This window comes from Nylanderia fulva, unplaced genomic scaffold, assembly GCF_048542155.1.
Source record: "Nylanderia fulva isolate GAGA-0341 unplaced genomic scaffold, ASM4854215v1 Scaffold19, whole genome shotgun sequence".
Classification (NCBI taxonomy): domain Eukaryota; kingdom Metazoa; phylum Arthropoda; class Insecta; order Hymenoptera; family Formicidae; genus Nylanderia; species Nylanderia fulva.
Window position 1 is genome coordinate 3,767,835 of NW_028190161.1, and position 25,098 is coordinate 3,792,932.

Here is a 25,098-nt window from a genome sequence, read left to right on the forward strand (position 1 = left end):
TATTTCAATGCGACTGCGCCAACTTCCTGTATCCAGACTAACCTAACTTTACCCAGCTGTTCGATTCCTCTCGTTGATGATAATTTATTATCTAACTGTCAAAGTGAAGCGAATGATATATATTGACAAACTTTGATTAATCGTAATAATGCAATTTATTCTTTAGTGACATTCCATGTAGTTTATTCGTAAGTAGACATTTAGGTATTATTTACATAAATCATAAACGATAACAATATATTAAAATAAAGATAATGTGTCAAAATATCAAAAAAAGCTTTGAAGATATAACATTAAAAAATAGTATCTTACATCGTATAATACGATGCTTTGACAAGCTTTAAATGAGAAATTAAACTTGTGAGTTATTTGATTGTTATTTATCTTTCTACTAAAGGCTTCATAATGTTTGAACTGCCAACGGAATTGACAGCTAAGCCTTTAGCTCTGATAGGTTTGACTGGATTAGACATTACAAATCAAGTGCACCGCTCTATTTGGGATGCATTCAGCAATAATCGTAGACCAGATTGTGCAGCTGTGCAGTTTAAACTGCTCAGTTTGTCACATGAATTTCCCACTGTTAAACCTAAGGTATGATATGTTTGATACCAGATTACTGAAATAATCTTTTAACATTATTTTATTTTTACATTTACATATGTACTATTTTTTATATTTTAGCGTAGTTCATATGAATGGTATATACCTAAAGGGATTTTAAAAAGAAATTGGATGAACAAGTATCTCAATGATATTCCTTCTGTAGTTGTTGTATTCTATGATTTGGATTGGAATGATCCTTTGTGGAATGAAAAAAAGATGGAATGTGCCTCTAGAGTACAATCTTTAAGGTAATTATTTATATATTTTATTTATTTAAGATGTAGTATATAATCAACTTAATTTTTGTATTATTAATATAGTATTAAATTTTTTGAATGATTATAATATTTCTCTTAGAGCTGCCCTTGATGGAAGAAGTACAAAAATAGCTGTAGTATTGATCCAACATGCTCTTCAACCACTTCCTGGTGCTGAGGATGTGGTTGCAACTGAACGTGCAACAGCATTGTGTGGAGCTTGTGATTTAACTGCAAAGTTTTTATATATTCTACCACATGCCGATCATTTATTGGGATATATATCTAGGTTTTTAATAGTTCTTTTATTCTATTCTTTTTTAAAGAAAACAGTACATTTTACAATATATATTTCTTTTTTTATTTATATTATAGGTTAGAGACAGCATTCTATGATTTGGCACAAAACTTTTATTATCACGAATATCGAAATGTTAAAAGTCATCGTGATCAACTTACTAAAAATGTTCATCAATATTTATTTGTTCGTCATCAATTTAAAATGGCATTCTTGAATGAACTAAAGCAGGAATTGCATCTTGCTCAAAAGTAAGATTAAAAAATAATAACAAGGGTTTATATATATATATATATATATATATATATATATATATTATAAGATATATTGTAAGATATGTATATACATTTATGTTTTGCAGGCATTATATGCAAGCTTATCATAATTTATTAGAAACAAGAATGACAGATGCAAATGCGGTAGAAATAAAAACCATCGCTGGTTTTATAAATTACAAGTTATGCAGAATAATGTTTAGCTTAAATCTTCCGAAAGATGCTATTTCTCAGTTTAGACTTCATACAGAAAGGTATTAATATTTATTTATTGCTTTGAGGGAATTCTCAGTATGATTAATCAATATTTATTATCAGATTTAAGCTAAAAACTGGTCCAAAGGAGCTTATGTTTGAACATCATGCATGGATGAGTAGTCAGTTCTCTACATTTGCGGAATTGTTTGATGAAGCTATTCGCCAAGGGTTACCTGCTGTTCAAACGCAACATCCGGGATATTATTTCCAACTAGCTGCCAATCATGCAAGTTTACGACAGTCTGCATGTAAAGAACTCTGTCAAGTATGAAAAATATTTTAACAAATATGTTGGAATTTCTATTTATATTATTTAAATTTTAATATTGTTGATACTTCAAATTGTTTCAGGATGTAAATAACTATCCAGATCCTGATCCATTATTAGGTGAAGAGAAACTTGAGTTTTATGGGCAGCGACCTTGGCGGCCAGGGAAACTAAGTGCAGAACCTGCAGATACAGCCAAAGAAGTTACTGGTATACAGGCTTTACAATACAGAGAGAAAACTACAGTTAATCATTCTGTAAGATAAATACATTAGCGTTTTTAGTTCATAAGCATATGATAAATAACGATAATTGTCATTTTTTTAGATGATAATTATTGGCTTATTAGGAAACGCAATATCGCAATTTAAGGTGTATCGTTGTCCCAGAATGCGCCGATTATTAGGTATAATAATAAGTTTATGAAAGTTTAGAGAGAACAATTGTTATTTGTAATATACTTATAAAGTACTCATTTTCTAGTCGTGCAAATGGCAGAGGAATACTTCAATGCTCGGGATTATGGCAAAGTTCTTACGTAAGTTAAAATAAATTCGTTTTCATATGATAAAAGTTTTAATTTAGTCATTAATTTAATCATTAAAGGACTATTCTGATCTTGACTAAAGTTATTCTGATCCTGACATTGTTTCCTCTAGACTATTTTTTTTCTGCGTTAACATGAAAATCGTAAAATTTGATTGGTCAGATTATTGATGCACATGTTGTGGGAATATCACGGAGAACGATGGCCGGTCTTACTCACAGATATCTTGAAGAATGCACTGCGAGCCGCATATCTATCGACCAGTATTCAAGATTACCTCACTCTGGTTCTCGAAGCTCTAGGACCCTCAACTACATTTTCAAAGGACCAGCAAGCTGTTATTTATAATAATGTTATGAATATACTACAGGTTATAAATTAATTTGTTTTAATGTGTAACATTTATATACGAAACATAACTTCATATTTGATGACAGAAAAAACCACCACATCCAGAACCAGATTTGCCGGATGATATTAAACATCTTGCAATGGAAAAATGGATATCAGAATTAAGTCGCCCAGAACCAAACATTTTTACGATTGACGACAACAATATGACATCATTTGTTGATGTTAAAGCACGATTCTTGCAACAAATGTATGCAGTGAATACAATGATAACAGTCGAAGTTATAATAAGGTAATATAACATTTGATTTTGTCCATATGTAGAAATATATTTTTTGAAAAATTATCAGATGTAAAAAAATTTGTTTTTAATTACAGAAATTCTTATGGTGGTATCATTGAATTTTCTAATATATCGATAACAATTAGTGGTCCAGGTTACAACACTGAAATTCCAATTAGTGATGTTCAACAATGCAATCTTATTTTTCAAGCAAAAGAAACAAAAAAGTTTTACTTCAATTTTAAAGCACCTCATCAAAATGATGGCGCGGAAATTCGTATTAGCACAGTTTCATTGCAAATGGGTGATAGTGCGCGCTGTTGTATTATATTGAGATTCTCAGCTATGGGTAGAGAAACGAGTCTATTGGATCGTCTGTATCCCGAGATACAACAATTTCGGTATGTTTATAAAGAACAATTCCTAACATCTTTTTTTAATGCTATTTGATAATAACTGATCATAATTGTTGCATTTTAGTGGAGGAGAATTTGAGGCAATAAGACCATTAATTCATGCAGAAATCAAGCAGGAAGAATCAAGTTTAAATCTGAACGCAGAATCGAATAATCCTGCGCTTTTAGGCGAGTGGCTACCCATCACGATATCCCTATCAGCTAATGAGAATGTTAACGCAATCTGTTTACATGTAATACTTGTATCAGAGGGTACTAATGAGCAATCAAGTATGTTTTCATAATCTTATAATAATTTATTTTTTTTATAAACGCTTTATGTTTTTGAAACTTGATTATTATTCTTTTCTATAAACTAAGCTATTTTAAATTATATATTTTAGCTGAATTAAGCATAAACATGCTTAATAAGGAGTCAAAAATATCAATTTCCATTAGTGATATGACAAAAGATTCATTAATCAAACATATTGTATACATTAGAGCACATAAAGTAGGCGATAGAAATATTATAATAAAGGTATGGATGTTATATTTTTTTATAAATCACGTATGTTATATTGCATTTACATTGTTAAGTGGGAAATTCTGTTACTTGGTGTTTGGTGGGATATATTAATTATATGTATATGTATATATGTGTGTGACATAATATAATGTGTTATTATTATTTATTAATTATGTGACACACAGGCAGACTACTGTAGACCTGAACAAATTAAGGGGAGTAAAGAATTAATGTATTCGTTGGCAGTTAAGAAGCCATTTGAAGTTGCGACACAATTTTACACAACGTTATTTGAACCACTAACAAAAGGATTTATTAATGAACCCTTTATTATTATGCCCCATATTACGTGTGTTTCCCCATGGGCTATAAAAATTCTAAGCACATCTATAGAATTGGTAGGTCTACAAAGTATATGTATATAATTTAATTATTTGTTTTCAAATTATATTTGGAAAATTGAATGTCATGTTGAATTTTTCTCTCGAAATTAGGCGGACTCTATTCAAACAGAGAACAATCTCGATGATCAGAAGTCCATTTTAGCAGATGTCAAACTCTGCGATGGTGAAACTGGAACTGATACCTATTGCTTGATTCCAAAGACAGGTGGTGAACAACCTATTAGTATTGGAATATATACTATCAAATGGAAAAGGTAAAAGTAATTGGTATAAGAATTTCATTATGATATAAAGATATATTTGTAAATTCTATTATTTTTGCAGAGCGGACGACGAAACCGCGCTGGAAACTAGTAGCAGTGTAACTCTAGCTCCTTTATGGGTCGAGGATGCGGTGATCGGATTAGAAGCCAAAATGCCAGCACACGGATGGGTTCGCACGCCGTTTTGTATTTCGTATTTTATAAAAAATCATTCTGATTATCTCATCACTTTGCGCTTGGCTATGGAAGGCAGCGATGCCTTTATGTTTGCTGGACAAAAACAGGTATGCTGTTCCCATTTATATTATAGTTGATGTTATTATACATAATAATTCTATATTATATATCTCTCTTTAGATTAATATTTATATATCGCCGAAAAATGTGAGAAAAGTGGATTGGGTTTTACGACCACTTGATGCTGGTTTTGTAGCTCTTCCAACATTGTCGCTAACTGTACCTGCAGGTATAATGATATCTATTATATATCAGACAATTTAAACTTTTGTATTGTATTTTAAGAATTTAATATATTTGCATTTATTTTATACGACAGACGAAGAACACAAACTAGGTAAAGGACGATTATCAGAGGTGGTTGAACGTTCGTTGCCAAGTCATATATATATACTGGTAAGTAACAATATAAAGAATTATAGTATTATATTAATATATATATATATATATATATATATATATATATATATATACACATATAATATTCTTTCAGCCGAAATCGCAGTCATTAGGAGAATGAATGAATTCAATATTGGAATCTTTTCTTTTTTATTAGAAAAAAACATATATCAATTTTTCAATCAAACTGCATTATATAATTAGGCATTTTACATGGACAAATAAGATGTGTATATTATATTATTAGAGTTATAAATATAACTTGTTGAATTAAACTTATTTAAATTATTTAAACTTTTATTTTTAATTTTAAATATTCTAAGATTACAAGTGTAAATTTTTAACATATACATTTTGTTTAAATACTGTTAAATAGTAGCGATTATATAACTATACGCACCATAATTAATATATGCGTAGATATCGATCGTTTTTAGGAGCACGTTACGTTGCCGTAGTAACCATATTCTGCTATACATCGTGCATCGTACATCCAATATACAAACGTATGAAATAGCTCCTTTCTGTTTTTTATTTCTACTAATTTTATAATCATAAAAATATTAGTGTTATTAGTGGTTATCGATAATTTTACTCGCGTATAGCGAGCCAAAGAATTCAATGAAATGGCAAGGAATGGCAATATTGACATTAAAAGTGTTTTTGATGAGTACCTGCAAAGAGAACAACAATTTGAACAAGAAGTAGAAGAACGGTATATATTTATATTCATTCATTGAAATCTAATATTTGCTAATAAATTATAGACAACGTATGCATATATACTTTTTCACAAGTAACTTTTTATTTTATTTTGCAGTAATAAATTGCATCGCGAAATTCGTAATAAGGAGGTTTCCAGAGTTTCTAGTTCGTCGTCCACAAATCTTATCAATTTGGAAAAATCTCGCATTCGTAATCAAACTCTTTTAAAGGTTTGTTATATAGTATATATTTTATGGAAAGATACGGGGAAGAAAGAGAGGAAATTCTTTGAGAAAATTATTTGTAGCAGTATTTTTTTTAATTTTAATTTTATAAAAAATGATTTTATCGAATACAATTGTCAAGTTATTTGTAATATATTAATAATTTTACTAGATTAATAAACTGTTACTCTCCAACTATTAGTTTATTACAATTTTTGGGCTATCACTGAATGTTAAAACACATTTTTTTTAATTTTAATGCTATTATTATGAAGCTCACTTAGCTTGATGTATAGATACATATGTTTGTGTGTGTGCGACATATGTATATTAAAATTATATATATTTTTTAGATACAATTTTAAAGTTGAAAAATCATGTATTTTTTTTATAGGATTTGGAGATATCTAGAGCACGTCTGAGAACTTACGCATCTTATACGCCTACGGATGCGGAATTGCAGCAGATTTCATCGACCTATCGGAATCATCTTCGTAGAAATACGCAAAGTACGAAATTTTGACGAATTCGATGCTCGGTGATCTTGGATTCAATCTGATAACTCGAGCCGAACGAACAAACTTGCAAATTAAAAGTTTGTTGATCGTTAGGATCGATGAATCAGATTGATCATCGCATGTCTATCCGTTTGCAGCGGCTGCGAGAACAGATGCTTCAAATAAAGCAAAAGGACTGATCCGAAAACAGTAATTAATATTAATCTTGCAAAGATTTCAGTCTGTACTTTTGTACACTTCTAGTCTTTCGATTCGAGTTACCGCGAACAACAGCTGCTACTTTAATATATAAAGTAAAAATGCGGTAAATAAAGATATAAGAACGTGTCCGCATCTTGTGCGAATGTCAATTATTGTTCGCGAATAATTACTACACACGCAGTACAAAATACGTCACTAATATTGTAATAATGTCAACGACGTATTCGATTTTAGACGAACGTGCTTACATACTTGATTTCTCGCTTTTCAACGAAATACAAACTGAAATCTAGCTAATTTGCACTATAATCTACCAGTTCAAAGGTCTTTCGAGAGACACGTTTACATAGACAAATGCGTTACTTTTTAAGGAACCGTGTGACGTGTGGACCCGGAACCTTACCGTGATAATACCTTGGCGGATTGACGGATCTGTTTCATTTTGACACCACGCGAAAGAGCTTCTCGAGGAATTATGCGTAAAGGAGATGCGTAAGCAAGTGACGAACAGTGTCCACCTGTCTCCAGGTATACTATATTCATATTTATTTTCTATGTGTGACCGCGCGCTATCATTGCCGATAATTACCGGCGCGCACAACGTGCACACACACGATAGGACGGCCACGTATTCAGTAGCCACCCGATAAGAAGCTGGCCAGGCCAATAATTTGCCTGGGAAGTTGTATTTATTTTTTTACAACATCTTTCTGTCTTTTACATATATGTATTATGCAAACGTGAATCTAGTCTTGACCTTCGTAGACGATTTATTTTGTCGGCGTGACTCCTTTGATCACATTAAATTTGTTGGCAGATTAGATTCGCAATTTTGCTGCTTTATTGTTCGACCTCGTATTCGTGCAGCTTTTCGAACTGTGTGTAATAATGCGCATTTTATGCAAATTATCAAAGCCGGACGTCCTTGCGCTTTACTTACCTTCTTACCATTCGTAAAATATTAAAGAAGAATATTAGAAATTTGTGCGAACAATATGTATGTACGAAAATGTTCTATGCGCAGCGAAAAATTTAGGACTGATGAGAAGTGCACATGAAATGAGACGAGGTATAATATTTTTTACGGTATTTCTACGTGGCATAGCAGCTGAATAAACGAAATAACATTGTGACTTTTTAGTCTGACTTGCAGACATCTGTATCAACAGCCTCATTATCTTTGAGGGATGCCATCTTTTATATAGTTTAGTCAGAGACCCCGCGAGACATTTTTCAAGAATATAGATATGTACAGATTAAGTTTTTAAAATTTTTGTGCAAATTTTCTATCAATTTTGCATAATGCAAAAATCGCGAAAATATATTTTGCAGCTCTCATATTTTATGACATATTAAATTTATCTATCTGGAACATTGTAGATTTTCACGCCTTTAAATTACCGAAGAAGTTTATTTTATGGGATTGATAGAGAATATCGCGTTTCACTATATTTATCGTTTGTCCGGTTGCATAAGCTTCAACTAGCATAGTATTGCAAGTTTGTTGCATTTGTCTATAACTGTTGGACATCAATGCGTTATCGCTATCGCTGTCGTTCACTAACAATAAATGATAAACGCGTGTATCATTGAAGTTTTCTTTCTTGTATATTCTTTATACATGTAAAACTAAATAAGATATTTATCTATATTAATTTTTATTTATAGTAAAAAACTTATTAATGAAATACAAACTTTTTATTACATATAGAAAAAGAATATAAGAACAAAAGATGAATACACGTGTGTCTTAATATTAAAAATGATCTAATAGATAAAACTTATTGTAATTCATTTTGAAATAATTAAACTCTTACTCATTTCTATGTGCACACATTAAAAATAATTCAATGGTTTAACAAAATTATTTACAATATTTTTGCTGCATTAATCTTTCAACGACGTTAAAAAATGAATAGTTTGTACATAAAACCGTTCTCCAGATTAATGATTAGGTTTTTCTATATTTGTTTTAAACTAATTTTATGATTGTTTTTTCTTACATTTATTTATCTTATTTTTACTTGATGGTTTTTTTTAATGAATTTATATTATAGAAATTCAGATAGAAATTCAAATTTTTCAATTTTTATACTTATATTTTCTTTCTAAAAAGTGAAAAATAATTCAAATTAATGTTTATCTCTATTATATATATGTGCCAAGGAAGAATTTATAAATTCAAAGAAAAAGAACCATTTTCTTGGTATATATTAATTTCGATTGCAGTTTTAATTGTCTACTAAATTGTCTCGAGAGCGTGTTGCAAATTATAAAAGTATAAAATCATAATTTATATACATATAATTAATATTAAAGAAATTAGTTTTTTGAATAACATCTTTTTTAATAGCTATTATTAATATATTACTATAAAAAAAACTTTCCCTTTCACTTTTCTATTTACGAATTCATATATAGTGCATAAGCAATAAATAAAAATAATACAAATATTGTGTGCTGTGTACACATATATATATGAACAATTAATACACAAAAATGTAAAGCTAATTGCAATCAAATCCATTAGCATAATTTTACTATGACACATTGATCAAAGTCTTAAAAGACGAAATTCATCTTTTTAATGAAATGAACTACATAAATATTTACATAATCATTTATTTATTAATTACAATGTAAAAGCGACGCTAATTAACAAACAAAAGTACCTGCCTTGAAGAAAGTGATTTAAGATACTAAACACATTTCGATGTCTTTTGTATCGCATTTATATGTAAATCTCTGTATTTCTTATCAATATTATTAAATACATATTGTAAAGTCATTTCTAATTTAACAATTTACTATACATATGGTGTAAGTAAGTAGACATGCATTAAACAAATATGAATTCGTATCAGCATTTTAAATTTGAGAGTTTGATAATGACTATAATAAAATTATTCCTTTGATCTTAAGTAACCATATTCATCAATAATTAAATAATATTATTATTAATTTTGTAGAAAATTTATAATTATAGGCGCAATATTTTCAGGTTCACATAGATGCACGTGATGAGTACCTTTCACTTCATGATACTCAAATTTTCTAGCCCCCAGTTTTATGTTGTCTAGTACTTTCTGATAATTTTCAGGTTGCTCGAATTTCATCCCAGGAACAGCACGAATGTTGAGATAAGCGCATTTTATCCTGGATGCATATTCAAGTACTAAATCTAAAGAGAACATGCCCAAAATGGAAACCTGGAAAAAAATATAAATAATATTAAATATATATATATATATATATATATATATATATATATATATATATATATTAGAAATCATATAAAGATTTCAACATATTTGTTACAGAATATATTGTATGATGATAAAAACATGTCTTTACCTTTAGTTTTGGATCACGTGAAAAGAAATATTTGTCCTTTGAATATGCTGGTTGTATGCCACGTTTCATTAATATTTCTGCTCCTTCCCTTGTTACAGAACCCTCATACGCCTTTTCTACTATGTCAAGCATGTCGTTGTAATCATAGCATGGTGCATTATCCAATGTTAACAATTCATATTTCAGAAATCTGTCAATATAGTCCCCAGTCATTGCAGCTGTTTTTGTAATGTCCCTTACACTTGGGCTAGCAATATCCAAACTTATGAGAACATCGACTTCATCTGGGTATGATGCTGCGTAGAGAAATGATATAGCACCACCCAATGAGTGGCCAAGCAGTTTTACCTATTTCCATAATACAATTAAATTATAATAAGCTTATACACATATTAATTCAAAACATATATACAAAATATATAAAATATATATTTTTTAAAGCATAGTAAGAAACACATCAAAATATTCATATTAGCATAACATTTAACATTCCATATTTCTATAAAACATTTATTATCATATGCTTGAATGCAACACAACATAAATGCCACACAAGTGCAAATAAGGGTGACTGTTAGATATACATTATGCTGTGAGTTGATATAAACGTGATATTATTGCTTAGATTTTTTAATATTAAATTAATCAGTAATATTATTGACTGAGTGTATGATAAATGTGATAAATTCATCTATTCGCTAACCTTCTCCCATTTGAAATATTTAATGACTTTACGAAGGAATATGACACCATCGCAATAGACATAATAGTATTGATATTTTGGATAATGTGAAGATAAACCGTGTCCCGGCATATCCAAGCAAAGAACAGAAACATCATCGGGCATCAATGGCATTAATGTGTCAAAAGTGCCTGCATTATCCTGACGACCATGCAGTGCCACTATCGGTTGGACCTCTTTAGGGCCCCACCATTTGCCTGCAGGTATAAGAGTCCCATAATTAATTTTAAACTTGAATTTATCTTTTAAATTATTTACATTTTTTTATCAAGGCACGCATCTTTCTCTTATGAATCTGCAGTAATTTGTTAAATAAGAAAAATCATATAGTTATCCATTTTTGAAAATGCAACAAAGTTACAGCTGAGTTTCTTTAAAGAGTTTCTTTGTTCATTATACTAATTGTGAATATAACACAATACATATAGTTATACAACAATATTCTCTTCTAGTCTATAGTATGTTTTAAATTATATATAATATATATGCATATAATTAAAAGCAATAGTTTTAATCATTTAGATATATTGTTTATATTGTTTTTTGTATAACAGTCAACCTTTTTAAAATATAAATTATTAATAATTATGATGGTTAGAGCAATATGATAATGCAATGTGAATATTAAATAGCGAATTTTAATAATGTGTTGCAGTTTAATGTAAAGATATCACTCTGAAAATGCAAATTATGTTTCAAGCTAAAAATATACATATTAAAAAATAGCAAAATAAATAATGTAAATATTTTACATATATTTTTTACATAACATTAAATAGCAATTGCAATTTAAACTCCAAAACCAAGCATATACAAGCTATTTTATACTTTCAACATTACTTTTATATACATATTAAGCTACAAAAATAAATTTAAATCGTTGTATAACATTAACTCGCTAGCTAACCTTGTTCCACTTGTAATATTTAATAATTCTACGTAGTGTGATAACCCCATCCCAAAATACATAGTAGAATTGTCCGTAGTGTAGATGAGAAGAATAGCCATGACCAGGCAGATCTATGCTTAGTATAGCTATATTTGACGGCAACAATTGTGCCAAGTTGTCAAAACTTCCTGCATTGTCCTGCCAACCATGTATTGCCACTATAGGCTGTTTATCTGCCGGTCCCCACCTTTTTCCTAAATTTACCAATATTTTGAATTTGACACACATTGAAATTTGAGGTTTAATGTAATACAAAGTAGGACAATTCCACAATACTATAAGTTTTAAGAGATATGGTTTGAATATTCCAATAATCCAATATAAATAATTATTTTGTTTCTACACACATTGCATAATATTGTGCACACAATTGAGTGTTCTAGGCTCATATATGAATATAATATTTGATATTGAAATGAACGATTAAGAAATAAGTTGTAGGAAGTAAGATATAATTCTTACTGACCACTGATGTGACCCCATGGCATTGGTATCTGAACCTCTTTGACATCTAAAGCAGATATTTAATTATGATAAAATTATCTCTAGCTACGTAATGCATGCTGTAAAATAATTATATATTTGACAACTAACCTTCCTTCTTAAATCCATTCACAGAACTGTCAACGGAGTTATTCTTCCTCGTAGAATCCATTTTACTGTGTAATAATTTTCAGTTGAAATTTATATTCACTCAAAATCCCTGCGGATCACGTTTTGTTTGGTAAAACTTAAGAGAAATCGTAAATACATTAACATCAGTCGAAAGATTAGATAATACTACAGGAGCAAGTTTATTAAAAGGTAAAATGCATTTTAAACAAATATATATAGTAAACAGAGAATTTCGTCATCAACTTGTTAAAATTCATGTATTTCACATACGCAAAAGAAGTAGAAACGCTTATTCATTCTAAAAAAAAAAATATTTTATCGTGTCTACTTTATCAAAAGGAAAGATAATATTTTACATTTTACAATAATACATCAAGCTGTATGTATGAGTGTTCAATAAAAAAAGCCGTTCTATTAATCAAATATCTTTTTATCCTCTTGAATCGAACAATTCGAAGCATTTTTTAACGTCAATAAAATGCATTGATCTAAAATCTAAGCAACCTGTCAGTTTATATATAGACAAAAACCTTTAATAGGAGGTGACGTTGTCCTCGTTCCTTATTTTACATAATCGTGAAGATATCCATATCGCGCCATTCCCTTAATAAGTAAAAGTCAAAGGTACAACTCTTGTGCTCCAAACCCTTTTTACGACTGTTCTATCCTTCCCGAAATAAATCACGTGACCGAAGAATAGCTGCGCTCTTTAATTCATTCGGAGTAGGAAGGGGAAGAAAGGAGGAAATGATTCAGTAATTCAGATGGATTTGCATAGAGCGCACGAATAGAGAAAATGAATCAATCATATGTTTAACGTAAGCGTATTGCATTCTTTCTGTTAGAAACGTAAGTGATGAATTTTTTTATACGTATGTGGAAACGTAACATGTCAGACATTGTGATTCCAATTTCTCTCTTTATATATACACAAAAATATAGAAAATTTAAATAAATACACCAGATATTTAAAAAAATTCTCTATCTACTATATATTTACTTTAATTTAACGTATATCACCAAGATTTCTATATATAATATAACCTTTCTTGTTTTTTTCTCTTCCTAAAATATATATAGACGTCATACACGTTTTTGCTTTTCTAAATATACATGTATATTATATATTTTTTTTCTGAGAAAAAGAAAGAAAGAACAAATTTCGACAGAATTATGCGAGCAAATCACAGCATATTTGTATAACTTACGCAATTCTTTACTAGACTAATTAGCATATTATGTGTTCTATCAGTAGAGCGAAATCAAAAATTGCAATGCATAAAATATTGTATTATCTCGTATTTTTTGTATTTAATATCATGCATAAAATTATATGTATTTCTTTGATTAGCAGAGAAATTTCCATATGTATGTGTATGAATCCACATTATGATGAATACACATATATGAATTCATACCTGATGAACTGCACCAATTTTGAATATAACCACTCGTCTCACACAATGACAAATGTATTACTGCATGTGAAAAATATAAACATTCTTATGCATATATATGTGTATATTAACATGTGTGTGTATAATAAAGAACACGTGCCTTAGTCGTGATTAAATTAACAATTGATTATAAAGTGACATATGGAATAAATATGGATTATAAAGATACATATGGAAGTCACATAATATATAAATAAAGGTTATCATAATTTTTTAAAATCAACAATATCACAGACACACTTATTAATATATTTATTAATATAATATATTTCACACAGAGTATATATATGTGTGAACTTGACGGTGGTGCCTAATGAGTAACTTCAGTAACGATACATATAAAAGTAATTGTTCCAGAAAACACAAGGAAAATTTTACCTCAATTTTATTTCTTAATATTTATGTAATATTTATTTAATATTTTTCTTGTTTATATTGCCATAATAATATACCAATATAATGACATTTAAAAAATATATTTGCATACATATATCATACATAATTTATATTGTCTACGAAATACATATGCATACATTTTAATTATGTAATACATATACTGAAAGAAAGAAAATCTTAATTTTATCAGTTATTTTTATTAATCTTTTCAGTTTGATAGATAAAAACGAATATGTATAAAAAATTATAAAAATAAAATATTACATATTTATTCCTTGATTGTTTGTCTAGATACATACATGCCACATCATGAGTGACGAAGACTGTATAATAAAAACTGTTATTCATGCTGGAACAAAAACTATCAATTTTATACCAGGAACAAAGGTATCTCTTATCATAAATATATTGTTATACAAATATATTAGTTATTTATAACTCTTTCATTATTTTATATTTCTAGGTAATATTTCATTTCAAGACTATAAAATGTGATTTTGACAAAACATTGATAGACGACAGTAGGATAATGGGAAATCCAATGGAACTTGTACTAGGCAAAAAATTTAAATTGGAAGTGTGGGAAGCAATTATACAAAAGATGGCATTGAATGAAGTTGCCTGTTTTAAAGTACATAAAAGTGTATGTTTGCAATATTTATTGTTATAAACATATATTGTTATTTTTTAGAATATGCTTTTGGAGTGTTTTTTATTACGAATTTTGCTTTAGCTAGTGACTGCATACCCTTTTGTTTCTAAAACACTAAGAGAAGCTGGTAAGCCGCAATCAGAAAAGCGTAATCATCATTGCTGCGGTGTTACTCTTCAGAATGAAGGCATTGGTTACGCTGATTTGAATGAACTTATAAAGCATCCTGAAGATCTGGAATTTACAATAGGTATAAATATAAAATCTTTCTCTCAAAAGTATAAAGATATATTTCTTTTAATTTAAGTGTAGTATAGAATATTATAGTAAAACCAATAAATACTATTATATTTGATAGAACTTGTCAAAGTGATATTACCAGATGAATATGAGAAAGAATCATGGCAAATGACAGAGGATGAAAAGCTTGAAAACATTCCACATTTAAAGGAAAAGGGAAATGCTTTATTCAAAGAAAAAAAATATAATAGTGCATCAGAAACATATGCAAAAGCTATTGGAATGTTGGAACAACTTATGTTAATGTAAATTTTACTTATAATATATTATGTTCTTTTAAATTTAATTAAGTATATAAGCCCTATAAGCGCATGATATTATTTAATATTCTAGGTGTATTCTTAGAATATTAAATATTGTAAATATACGCCTAGAATATTGCTTAAATATTAAATAATATCATGCGCTTATAGGGAGATAATGTTATGTCAATAATTATAAAGAATATTTTTATATATAAATTAAAATTGGATTTTCAGTGAAAAATCAAATGATGAAGAATGGTTATCTTTAAATCAAATGAAGATACCATTACTTTTGAATTACGCACAATGTAAACTCTTAAATAAGGAATATTATTCAGTTATTGAACATTGTTCAACAGTTCTAAAAACAGAATCAGGTTCAATAAATTTATTTATAAAATTATATTATATAAACAAATTATATATATATATCTGACAGAAGAAATTTATTTTTAATTTGCAGATAATGTGAAAGCTCTCTATCGAAGAGGTAAAGCATATATTAATACATGGGATGAAGAGAATGCTATTAAAGATTTAAGGAGAGCTGCTGAAATCGATCCTTCTTTACATAAAACTGTTGAAAAAGAATTACAAATATTTGCAGCAGCTATTAAAAAGAAAAACAGTGCACAAAAAGAGAACTTATCAAAGATGTTTAAATAAAGTTGTAAAATTTAGTTATTCTAAAGTTATGTCAGAAATGTCAATAACTTTTAAGTATATATATTTTCATTGAGTTAATTTAATTTTTTTTTTATTATATATTTTTTCGGAAAAAAAGATTAAAAAGGCTGGCTTCGCATACAGTCTTCTATCCTTAAATCTTCAAGTTTTTAATTTATATTAAATGTACTTGGAAAAAAAGAGATTATCTGTCATAGTAAGATTCGTGTAACTTTCTATTATGCAAGTATTTACTATTTAAATTTAAAACTTGTGTGCATTAATGTATATGACTGTTAGAGCAGTAATATTAATATGTGTTATTTAAATGGATTTAAAAATGTTTACATAATTTGATATCAATATATATATATGTCAATAATATATATATTTGTATTATTTCTTATTAATAAGATGTATAAAGAAATTAAACGATACGTTATTATATAAATGTGATAAAAATAAAAATTTGTATTTGTGAAATATATATATTTAAACAAAAAGCGCCATCTGAAATTTTCCAGATTGTTTCGAGGTTAACCAATCACGTTGCAAATGCAATCGCCGATCAAAAAGCGACAGATATCATGTTTGACATATGGCATTATTTACTGTGTAACATTTCAAGTAAGAAAAAAACATGAATTGGATAATGTTCCTACGTTTATAATAGTGCAATAACTGTACAGGTAAATCTATAACATTATATTGGATCCTTATATACATTTTCAATTAAGTTATGTGTTTAACCTATATAAACTTATTTTTTCCTAAAATATAATAAAATTGTTTATTTTTGTATAATAAAGATATAATATCGGGTATTTGTTAAATATTATTTTTTTTGTAGATATAGAAATAGAATTTTTCATAGAGAAATAAGTGTAACTTACAAAATGTAATTTTGTATATTACACATAATAGTGCAATGGTAATAAACGCGTTTTATTTTTATATTTTAAATATATATTATGCTTCTTTTATATTTTAGATAGAAAAAAAATTTCAAGATGAAGTTAGTATCAAGAAATGTAGATAAAGATGGAGAAGGGTAAATATATTTTTTATATCATATATGTTATTATTATAAATATTTATATTATAAAATTCTAATGCTAAAATTTATATGGTTTTTTTTAGGAGCGTAGCTCTTGTTCCTGAAAATACAGAGGATATGTGGCACGCTTATAATCTAATTAGCGAAGGAGACTTAGTAAGCTGTTCTACTATTAGGTATGCTAAACTTTTTATTTTAAAGTAATTGTATGGTAAATTAGTATTTATCAATAATATTTTATCAATTCTTTGTGTTCAATATAGAAAAGTGCAAATGGAATCTGCAACTGGCAGTTCTAACAGTTATAGAGTTAGAACTACTCTTACAATAAGCGTAGAAAATATCGACTTTGATACACAAGCATGTGTTCTAAGGCTTAAAGGTAGAAATGTCGAAGAAAATAAATATGTTAAGGTAGAGTATTTAACAATAGCAAAGTTTAGAGTTCATGAATATTTTATTCTTAGTGTTTGTTCTCATATATTATTAGGGTATACGAGTTTATGAGAAATTTCAGTAAATTTTTCTATATAGAAATTGATACATTGTGAGATGACACACACAATTGTTTTCATATGTTTAAGTTAAACATATAATTTTATTACTCACATTGTTATAGAAACTGACTTTCTTGAGTTGTCAGTTTCCATTGTTATAGAAACTGACTTTCTTGAGTTGTCAGTTTCCATTGTTATAGAAACTGACTTTCTTGAGTTGTCAGTTTCCATAACAATGTGAATAATATATGTATTTTTATCCAAATGAAAGGATGATTCATGATAAATCTTACTGATTTTAATGTGTTATAAATTCTATTAGATTACATATATACATACTTGGTAATATGAATTGTTGTAAATGTCTAAATAATGTACGTGTATTACTAAATTATTATAAGGTTTTGATGTATAATTATCTGATTTTTATTCTACTTAGATGGGGGCATATCATACATTGGATGTCGAACAAAATCGAAAATTTACTATTACTAAACCCAAATGGGATTCTATTTCTTTGGAAAGAGTCGACACTGCATGCGATCCTGCTCAGGTTAGTATTTTAAAAAGAGTTAGAAATAATGATTATATAATTTATTATTTGTATAATTAATTATCTTTTTTTATATTTTATATTAGAATGCTGATGTAGCTGCTGCAATTATGCAAGAAGGTATAGCGCATATTTGTCTGATAACATCCAACATGACAATAGTTCGTGCAAAGATTGATCAAGTTATACCAAGAAAAAGGAAAGGAAATGTTTCACAACATGAAAAGGTTTGAAAAATATCATAAATGTTTAGTATAAATGTTATGTGACAGAAGCATAAGTAGAAATTTAATTTGATGCATATTTAGGGTTTGACACGTTTTTATGAGAGCGTTATGCAAGGCATATTAAGACACATCAATTTCGATTTAGTGAAATGTGTTATCCTTGCCAGTCCTGGTTTTGTGAAAGATCAGTTTATGGACTATATGATACAGCAAGCCGTTAAATCTGATAATAAAATTATCTTAGAGAATAAAAGTAAATTTTTGCTAGTTCATGCTAGTTCAGGTTTTAAACATTCATTAAAAGGTAGTATATATCTATCCATGCAAAATGTAAACAAATATAGCGCTTGTATGATACAATAGTTTCTATTATTATTATAACTTCATTATTATAACAGAGGTTCTGGCTGATCCTGCTGTAGTATCTCGAATTTCTGATACTAAAGCAGCAGGAGAAGTAAGGGCTTTAGAAACATTTTATACCACTTTGCAAATGGATCCTGCCAGAGCATTTTATGGCAAGAAACATGTCGAGAAAGCTAATGCTGCTCAAGCAGTGGAAATTCTACTTATATCAGATAAATTATTCAGGTAATTATTTTATTTCTTCCTTACTTATATTAGCATTGAATTTGATTAATTGTACTTTACAATACATTTTGTTACATATCTTTACTTGTTTTATTCAGGTGCCAGGATATTGCACTGAGAAAGGAATATGTGGAGCTAGTTGAAAATGTGAAAGACTCTGGTGGAGATGTCAAAATATTTTCAAGTCTGCATGTCTCGGGTGAACGTAAGTATATATAAATGATATTTACATCAAACTTGTGAAATATAAAATCTCCAGTAAGTTTTTTATTTGTAAAATATTGTTATTATTTTAAATATAATAAAATATGATTTTTTATGCAGAATTAGATCAATTAACTGGTATCGCAGCCTTATTACGTTTTCCTATGCCAGAATTGGAAGACGAAAGTGATGAGGGTAATGATTCAGAAGATGATTAGGTATATGATCAATATATTAACAATTTTTTGTATATATATGTGCTGTGAGCAATCAAAAATATTACAATAAAAAAAATAATAGTGTTTGTATTTATGTCGCAAATATAAGGGAGTCTTGTATTTAATATATGTTTATATTGTAGAATTTTATATTTTATATATATTTATATTCTATAATTTGTATGTACATTTTTTGTATTATACAAATTTCTTGTATTTCGTGTATAAAGAGACCAAGGTATCAATTCTGTAATTTTTTCTAAAGTGAAAACGCGTGAAAAAGTTATATACAAAATCGACACAGATTAATAGACAGATCGCCAAAGGCCTGCCTAAAGAAGAGACTGCCATCTTCGTGCGATAAACTTTGCACCCTTACCGACACACTTTGCCCCTGGTTCGAGTCCGTGCTAAATTTCGGAGACTTGACCAAAAAACTTTGCCCCTGGTGCGAGTCTAGGCTAAATTCGTTTGACATTACCAACAGACTTTGCCCCTGGAGCGAATGCAGACTAAGTGAAATCGATACCCTAGTTAATTTTTAAGGTTAGCTTCCATGAAGAATTTAATCCATCGCGCTGATTGGCTGGTATTTGAATGTCCATTTTAAATGGTCGCCATGACAATATTAAAAACAGACGTCCATCTTGATCGTTTCGATTCTTGTTCATTATTTTCACGTGTTAATTTGACACGTGTTTTATGTGGCTTTGGTGTATAAATATTAATTATTCGGATATAAACTCGAATATATATATATAACACAATGGTTGTGATAGGTAAAAAGAAGGTAAATCGATTTTATATTATAATATATCTTATTATATAGATTAAGAAAATGATTTTCGATATAAAGATTATGAACACAAGAAAAATTAAGGGATTTAGCGTAATTGATGTGGATTAAAATTGATATCTTTTTAAATTTACAGTATGAAAGTGGTGAAGGTGCGCAGTTTATAACAAGGAGAGCTGCTCTCAGAAAATTACAATTGACACTAAATGATTTTCGTAAATTATGCATATTGAAAGGTATATATCCGAGGGAACCGCGTAATCGTAAAAGAGCACAAAAGGGTGAACCTGGGATTAAAACTTTATATCATAAGAAAGATATTCAATTTTTGATGCACGAACCGATGATATGGAAGCTAAGAGATTACAAGGTATATACATTTTATTGAAACTATAATATGTTTCATAAGCATATATTTATAAACATATATTTTCAGATATTCAATAGAAAAATTGGACGGGCAAAAGCAATGAAAGATTTTGCCAAAGTAAAAAGATATTTGAGTAATCATCCTACATTAAAATTGGATCATATAGTCAAAGAACGTTATCCAACATTCATAGATGCTTTGCGCGATTTAGATGACTGTTTAACTCTCTGTTTTCTATTCAGTACATTTCCATCATTGTCTCATATACCAAGAGATCAGTCGTTATTATGCAGGAGATTAACAATTGAATTCCTCCATGCTGTTATATATTCCAAAGCACTGCGTAAAGTGTTTGTATCTATTAAAGGATATTATTATCAGGCAGAGATAAAAGGGCAAACAATAACATGGATAGTGCCCCATCACTTTTGTTTCGAACCTCAAGCAAAGAACGAAGTTGATTTTAAAATCATGTCTACATTTGTAGAATTTTATATTGTGATGCTTGGTTTTGTTAATTACAGACTGTATCATACTTTGAATTTACATTATCCTCCAAAATTGACAAATACTGGTAAGCAGGATTGCTTATTAATTTATTAATACTTATTAATTTACTAATCTTACTTTACTTTTCAAAGTAAAATAAGAACTTTATTTTAATTTAAAAATTTTAAAAATTAACGTTTTATTATACAGGAAATATCGAGAAAAAACTCGTTGATGAAGAAGCATATGTGTCGGAAAGAATAAATGCATTGAATATATCATTAGTCAGCTTGGATCCTTCCACATCAGCGATTGAAGATGAAGAAGTTGAAATAGATCAATTTTCAAATGTAAATTTTATTGAATTTTATGTTTTATGTATCAGATATATGCATGTAAAACACAAAAGCTTTATTGATTATGCTTTTTAGGAGACAGATGCTACCAAGATAGAAGCTGCTAGGGTAGAAGCTGAAAAAATACGAAAATTGAAGAATTTGTTCAAGGGCATAAAAGTCTTTATTAATAGAGAAGTACCCAGAGAACCCTTAGTATTCATTTTGCGTTGCTTTAGTGGAGAAGTTTCTTGGGATAAATTACTCTTTGTTGGTGCCACTTTTGATGAGAATGATGAAACAATAACTCATCAGATTGTAGATAGACCAAGCATGAATAAACAATATGTATCAAGGTACTATATTTATATTATAATTTACACTTTATATTGTTCAGCATTTTCATGTTTTAATGTAATTTTTTCTCGAGTTGCTAATATAATATTTTTTTCTTCTAGATATTACATACAACCGCAATGGATTTTTGATAGTGTCAACGCGAGAGAATTATTACCTGTGGAAAAATATTTAATGGGTGCTGTACTTCCTCCTCATCTCTCACCATTTACAGATAATCGACACGATCAAACTTACATTCCTCCAGAAGAACGTGCTCTTATGGATCCTGATTATAAACTAGACAATTGTAAGGTTTCAGTTTCAAATATATATATAATTGAAAAAATGTAAGTATATCTAATTTGTATTTGCACTTCTAGTGGAAGTAGATTCAGATGAAGAAGCAGAAAGTGATGATAAGAATGAGGATGAAGAAGAAGAAATGGAAGTTCAGGATGATCTAAAATCAGGAAGGAATGAAGAGATTGAAAAAGAAGAAGAAGAGGAGGAGGATGATGATGATGATAATGATGATGATGTACAGATTGCTGAAGACGAAAAAAATAAAAAGAAGAAACAAACTCAATTGGAAAAGGTTATAATTTTTTCCATATCTCTTATATAAAATAATATAAAAAAAAATAAATTCTCACTATCAATAATTTATTAAAATTGCAGAAAAAGGAAATGAAGGTACAAGCTGGTGAAATTACGAAGGAAAATCCATGGGAAAAAGCCAAACGAGAAAAACAAGAATATCGTCTTAGAGAGAAGATGATTAAAAAGAAGCATCGCAATTTGTATAAGAGTATGATGAAAGGTCGAGAGGAAAGAGCTAAAGAAATCTGGCTCTTGCGGAAGAAGAGACGCATCAATGATGCTAAGGAAAAAGAAAAACAAAAAGAACGGAGAAAGCAGCCAAATAAAAATAAATCTGTTAAAGCATAGCAGTAGATTAATTAAATACAAAATCAAGTATGTATTGTGTTTTATTTTCTATACATAAACAAGAAATTCTAATATTACACACACACATGTTAATTCAATATTACATATTCCATCTACTCCAAATCGATACATTACAATTTTATATAAAAATTGTCGATAATATAAAATTTTTTATTTACATAGACATTACTTTTATATTCAGAGAGCATATACTTCCTCAATATATATCTAATATAAATTAGATACATAAATACATATTGTTTTCTGTTTATTAATTAAAGTTATGTGATTTAGAGATGCTCATAAAATCATCTTCTCAATCACTATAGATACAGTTATATATAATGGTAGAATAAGTAATGATATTTTTTATCTCGCTACTCCTCCCACCGGAAGCCCACGCCTGACGATCCTGATCTTTTCCAGCGAAGGACTCTGAAGGCCAATCTACCCACGCATGTTAGCCCACACAGAACTTTCTATATGCATGAGTCTGATCACGACGATACAAGAGTGTAAAAGTTCAAAATGCGCTTCTTATTGCCATATAAAAAATTCTATAATATTAAAAAAATATCTGTAAACAATTATACAAAACAGATATTTATATGAAAATTGCATATATTTGTATAAAAGTTTATATTAATATTTTTTTAATATAAAACTTGAAATTTATTTTATATTTCCGAAATTGAGTATAACAAATGAATTCTCTTTTATAATAATGATTTTCGATATATCGTGTAATATAACTTCTCATTATATGTCATATACTTCGCAAAAATTCCTTCACGTTTCGTCGATTTTCTACGAGCGACCGTAGAGGTCGTATATTGATCTTGAGAAACTTCAAAGTGGAGGGTCTCACTTGTAATGGATCATATTTCTCTTATTAGGTCGTAGATACCAACGTGCCTACGATCGTCCCCGTGACTTTCGCTAGGCGAACTAGTATCGAAGGACAGAATCATTTGTGATTACGGATACATTATACCGATGCATCCGGTCGCTTCGCGATACCACTCGCACATCACCTTGAATCCGGTGTAACGCGAGTGGGATGCAATTGAAATGTGTTTCTGGAGCTGCATATTTTTACATAATAAACTTTCATTTTTATATTTAAGTATGTGTAATAATCAAGAGAACTCATTTTGACGTATCCAAAGAATAGCCCTAAATTAAAAAATTTTGAGGATTATCATGAGAGAATTAAACATCAATTTAAATAAAATATGTAATTTCAAAAATGAAAAAAATTCATAATGATCTTTGATCTCAGTGATAATCTTTTATTCTAATTTTGTTTCATTTTTTACTCATGTTTTATATATTAATTTACATATTTTTTATACACATCCATACAGCATAGACTTGTAGAATATGCATATACATATATATAAAAATATTTTTAACGAGTTATATTTAGCTTGCAAAAGTAAAGATCGGATTCACCGTTGCTACGTGCCATTGCAATTTTTGTCGCGCGCGTTCAACAATGTAACTTTAATTTTATGTTCCAGGCACGTCCTCTTCATGCGACTTGTCGCCTGCAAGGCGTTTAATCTTACTTCCAAAGCATGCAAGAATTCCCTTGAGCTCGTTTCTAACATTCTTTATTATTCTTCATTATATGAATCTTATATATTCTGATAATCAATCTTAGGGGAAAAAATCCATATATAATTACATATAAATATATATAATTATATATAACATATATGTCTGTATATCTTCTTTATCTTCTATCATCTTTATCCTTTATGTACAGGATTTTTTCCTCGAGTCTTGATGAGCAATAGCTAATTTTTTATTTGTGTTATGATCTTTTTAAATGCATAAGTAATAAAAAATTGTATCTAATTTTATTTCCAGCATCCTTGAATCTGCGATTTATCTTATTTTTAATAATGCAAGAAAAATGAGAAAAAATGAACTTTTTTATTTTAATTTTACTGATAATAAACTTTATAATCGTCTACATTCGCAAAATAAATGTTGGCAAAAACTCTAGATAGAAATATCTCGTACGGGAAGAAGAAAATGTCGCAAGCCGATCGCATTGGTTTCTTCGGTTATT

The 25,098-nt window shown here is 28.7% G+C and overlaps 6 protein-coding genes across 15 annotated transcripts; 5 read left to right on the plus strand and 1 right to left on the minus strand.

Moving 5' to 3' along the window:
- Window positions 1-44: 44 nt before the first annotated feature.
- On the plus strand, window positions 45-5,645 carry gry (trafficking protein particle complex subunit 11 gry). The gene is made up of 21 exons (XM_029308724.2): window positions 45-188; window positions 398-594; window positions 685-854; window positions 964-1,152; window positions 1,239-1,412; window positions 1,523-1,690; window positions 1,755-1,959; window positions 2,046-2,219; window positions 2,290-2,368; window positions 2,446-2,500; window positions 2,672-2,879; window positions 2,947-3,152; window positions 3,239-3,544; window positions 3,624-3,829; window positions 3,943-4,079; window positions 4,253-4,465; window positions 4,562-4,725; window positions 4,796-5,018; window positions 5,092-5,200; window positions 5,291-5,367; window positions 5,465-5,645. The coding sequence occupies exons 2-21, from the start codon at window positions 406-408 to the stop codon at window positions 5,489-5,491; spliced, it is 3,279 nt and encodes a 1,092-aa protein (XP_029164557.2). The 5' UTR covers window positions 45-188; window positions 398-405; the 3' UTR covers window positions 5,492-5,645.
- A 28-nt stretch (window positions 5,646-5,673) lies between these two features.
- LOC146723519 (uncharacterized) lies at window positions 5,674-7,455 on the plus strand. Of its 2 annotated transcripts, XM_085481774.1 has the most exons (5): window positions 5,674-6,085; window positions 6,191-6,305; window positions 6,694-6,808; window positions 6,955-7,006; window positions 7,390-7,455. In XM_085481774.1, the coding sequence occupies exons 1-5, from the start codon at window positions 5,997-5,999 to the stop codon at window positions 7,424-7,426; spliced, it is 408 nt and encodes a 135-aa protein (XP_085337900.1). In that variant the 5' UTR covers window positions 5,674-5,996; the 3' UTR covers window positions 7,427-7,455. The 2 variants fall into 2 exon arrangements, 1 of the variants encoding a protein (XP_085337900.1); XR_014924529.1 differs by having other exon boundaries at window positions 5,677-6,085; window positions 6,694-7,006; window positions 7,390-7,411.
- Window positions 7,446-17,086, plus strand: LOC146723520 (AH receptor-interacting protein-like). Of its 4 annotated transcripts, none has more exons than XM_085481773.1 (7): window positions 7,446-7,546; window positions 14,823-14,918; window positions 14,995-15,174; window positions 15,265-15,433; window positions 15,542-15,728; window positions 15,963-16,105; window positions 16,192-17,086. In XM_085481773.1, the coding sequence occupies exons 2-7, from the start codon at window positions 14,841-14,843 to the stop codon at window positions 16,392-16,394; spliced, it is 960 nt and encodes a 319-aa protein (XP_085337899.1). In that variant the 5' UTR covers window positions 7,446-7,546; window positions 14,823-14,840; the 3' UTR covers window positions 16,395-17,086. The 4 variants fall into 4 exon arrangements, with proteins under 4 accessions (XP_085337899.1, XP_085337898.1, XP_085337897.1 ...); XM_085481772.1 differs by lacking the exon at window positions 7,446-7,546 and adding an exon at window positions 11,996-12,867; XM_085481771.1 differs by lacking the exon at window positions 7,446-7,546 and adding an exon at window positions 13,045-13,527.
- LOC114935861 (putative serine hydrolase) lies at window positions 9,625-14,120 on the minus strand. Of its 6 annotated transcripts, none has more exons than XM_029308785.1 (6): window positions 14,097-14,120; window positions 12,658-12,793; window positions 12,530-12,574; window positions 12,022-12,257; window positions 10,373-10,720; window positions 9,625-10,227 (listed from the first exon to the last, which is right to left on the minus strand). In XM_029308785.1, the coding sequence occupies exons 2-6, from the start codon at window positions 12,716-12,718 to the stop codon at window positions 9,976-9,978; spliced, it is 942 nt and encodes a 313-aa protein (XP_029164618.1). In that variant the 5' UTR covers window positions 12,719-12,793; window positions 14,097-14,120; the 3' UTR covers window positions 9,625-9,975. The 6 variants fall into 6 exon arrangements, with proteins under 6 accessions (XP_029164618.1, XP_029164627.1, XP_029164644.1 ...); XM_029308794.1 differs by lacking the exons at window positions 12,022-12,257; window positions 14,097-14,120 and adding exons at window positions 11,076-11,311; window positions 13,209-13,450; XM_029308811.2 differs by lacking the exon at window positions 14,097-14,120 and adding an exon at window positions 13,209-13,431 and having other exon boundaries at window positions 12,658-12,722.
- LOC114935902 (protein pelota) lies at window positions 17,017-19,866 on the plus strand. The gene is made up of 10 exons (XM_085481769.1): window positions 17,017-17,083; window positions 17,386-17,445; window positions 17,535-17,627; window positions 17,715-17,865; window positions 18,388-18,501; window positions 18,588-18,728; window positions 18,810-19,032; window positions 19,127-19,319; window positions 19,418-19,524; window positions 19,644-19,866. Exons 2-10 carry the CDS (start codon window positions 17,405-17,407, stop codon window positions 19,739-19,741), a joined length of 1,161 nt encoding a protein of 386 aa, XP_085337895.1. The 5' UTR covers window positions 17,017-17,083; window positions 17,386-17,404; the 3' UTR covers window positions 19,742-19,866.
- Window positions 19,867-20,364: 498 nt separating this feature from the next.
- On the plus strand, window positions 20,365-24,144 carry LOC114935911 (pescadillo homolog). Its single transcript, XM_029308861.2, has 9 exons — window positions 20,365-20,531; window positions 20,674-20,907; window positions 20,974-21,481; window positions 21,607-21,746; window positions 21,828-22,087; window positions 22,190-22,377; window positions 22,451-22,665; window positions 22,749-23,045; window positions 23,445-24,144. Exons 1-8 carry the CDS (start codon window positions 20,508-20,510, stop codon window positions 23,016-23,018), a joined length of 1,839 nt encoding a protein of 612 aa, XP_029164694.2. The 5' UTR covers window positions 20,365-20,507; the 3' UTR covers window positions 23,019-23,045; window positions 23,445-24,144.
- The last annotated feature ends 954 nt before the right edge of the window (window positions 24,145-25,098 follow it).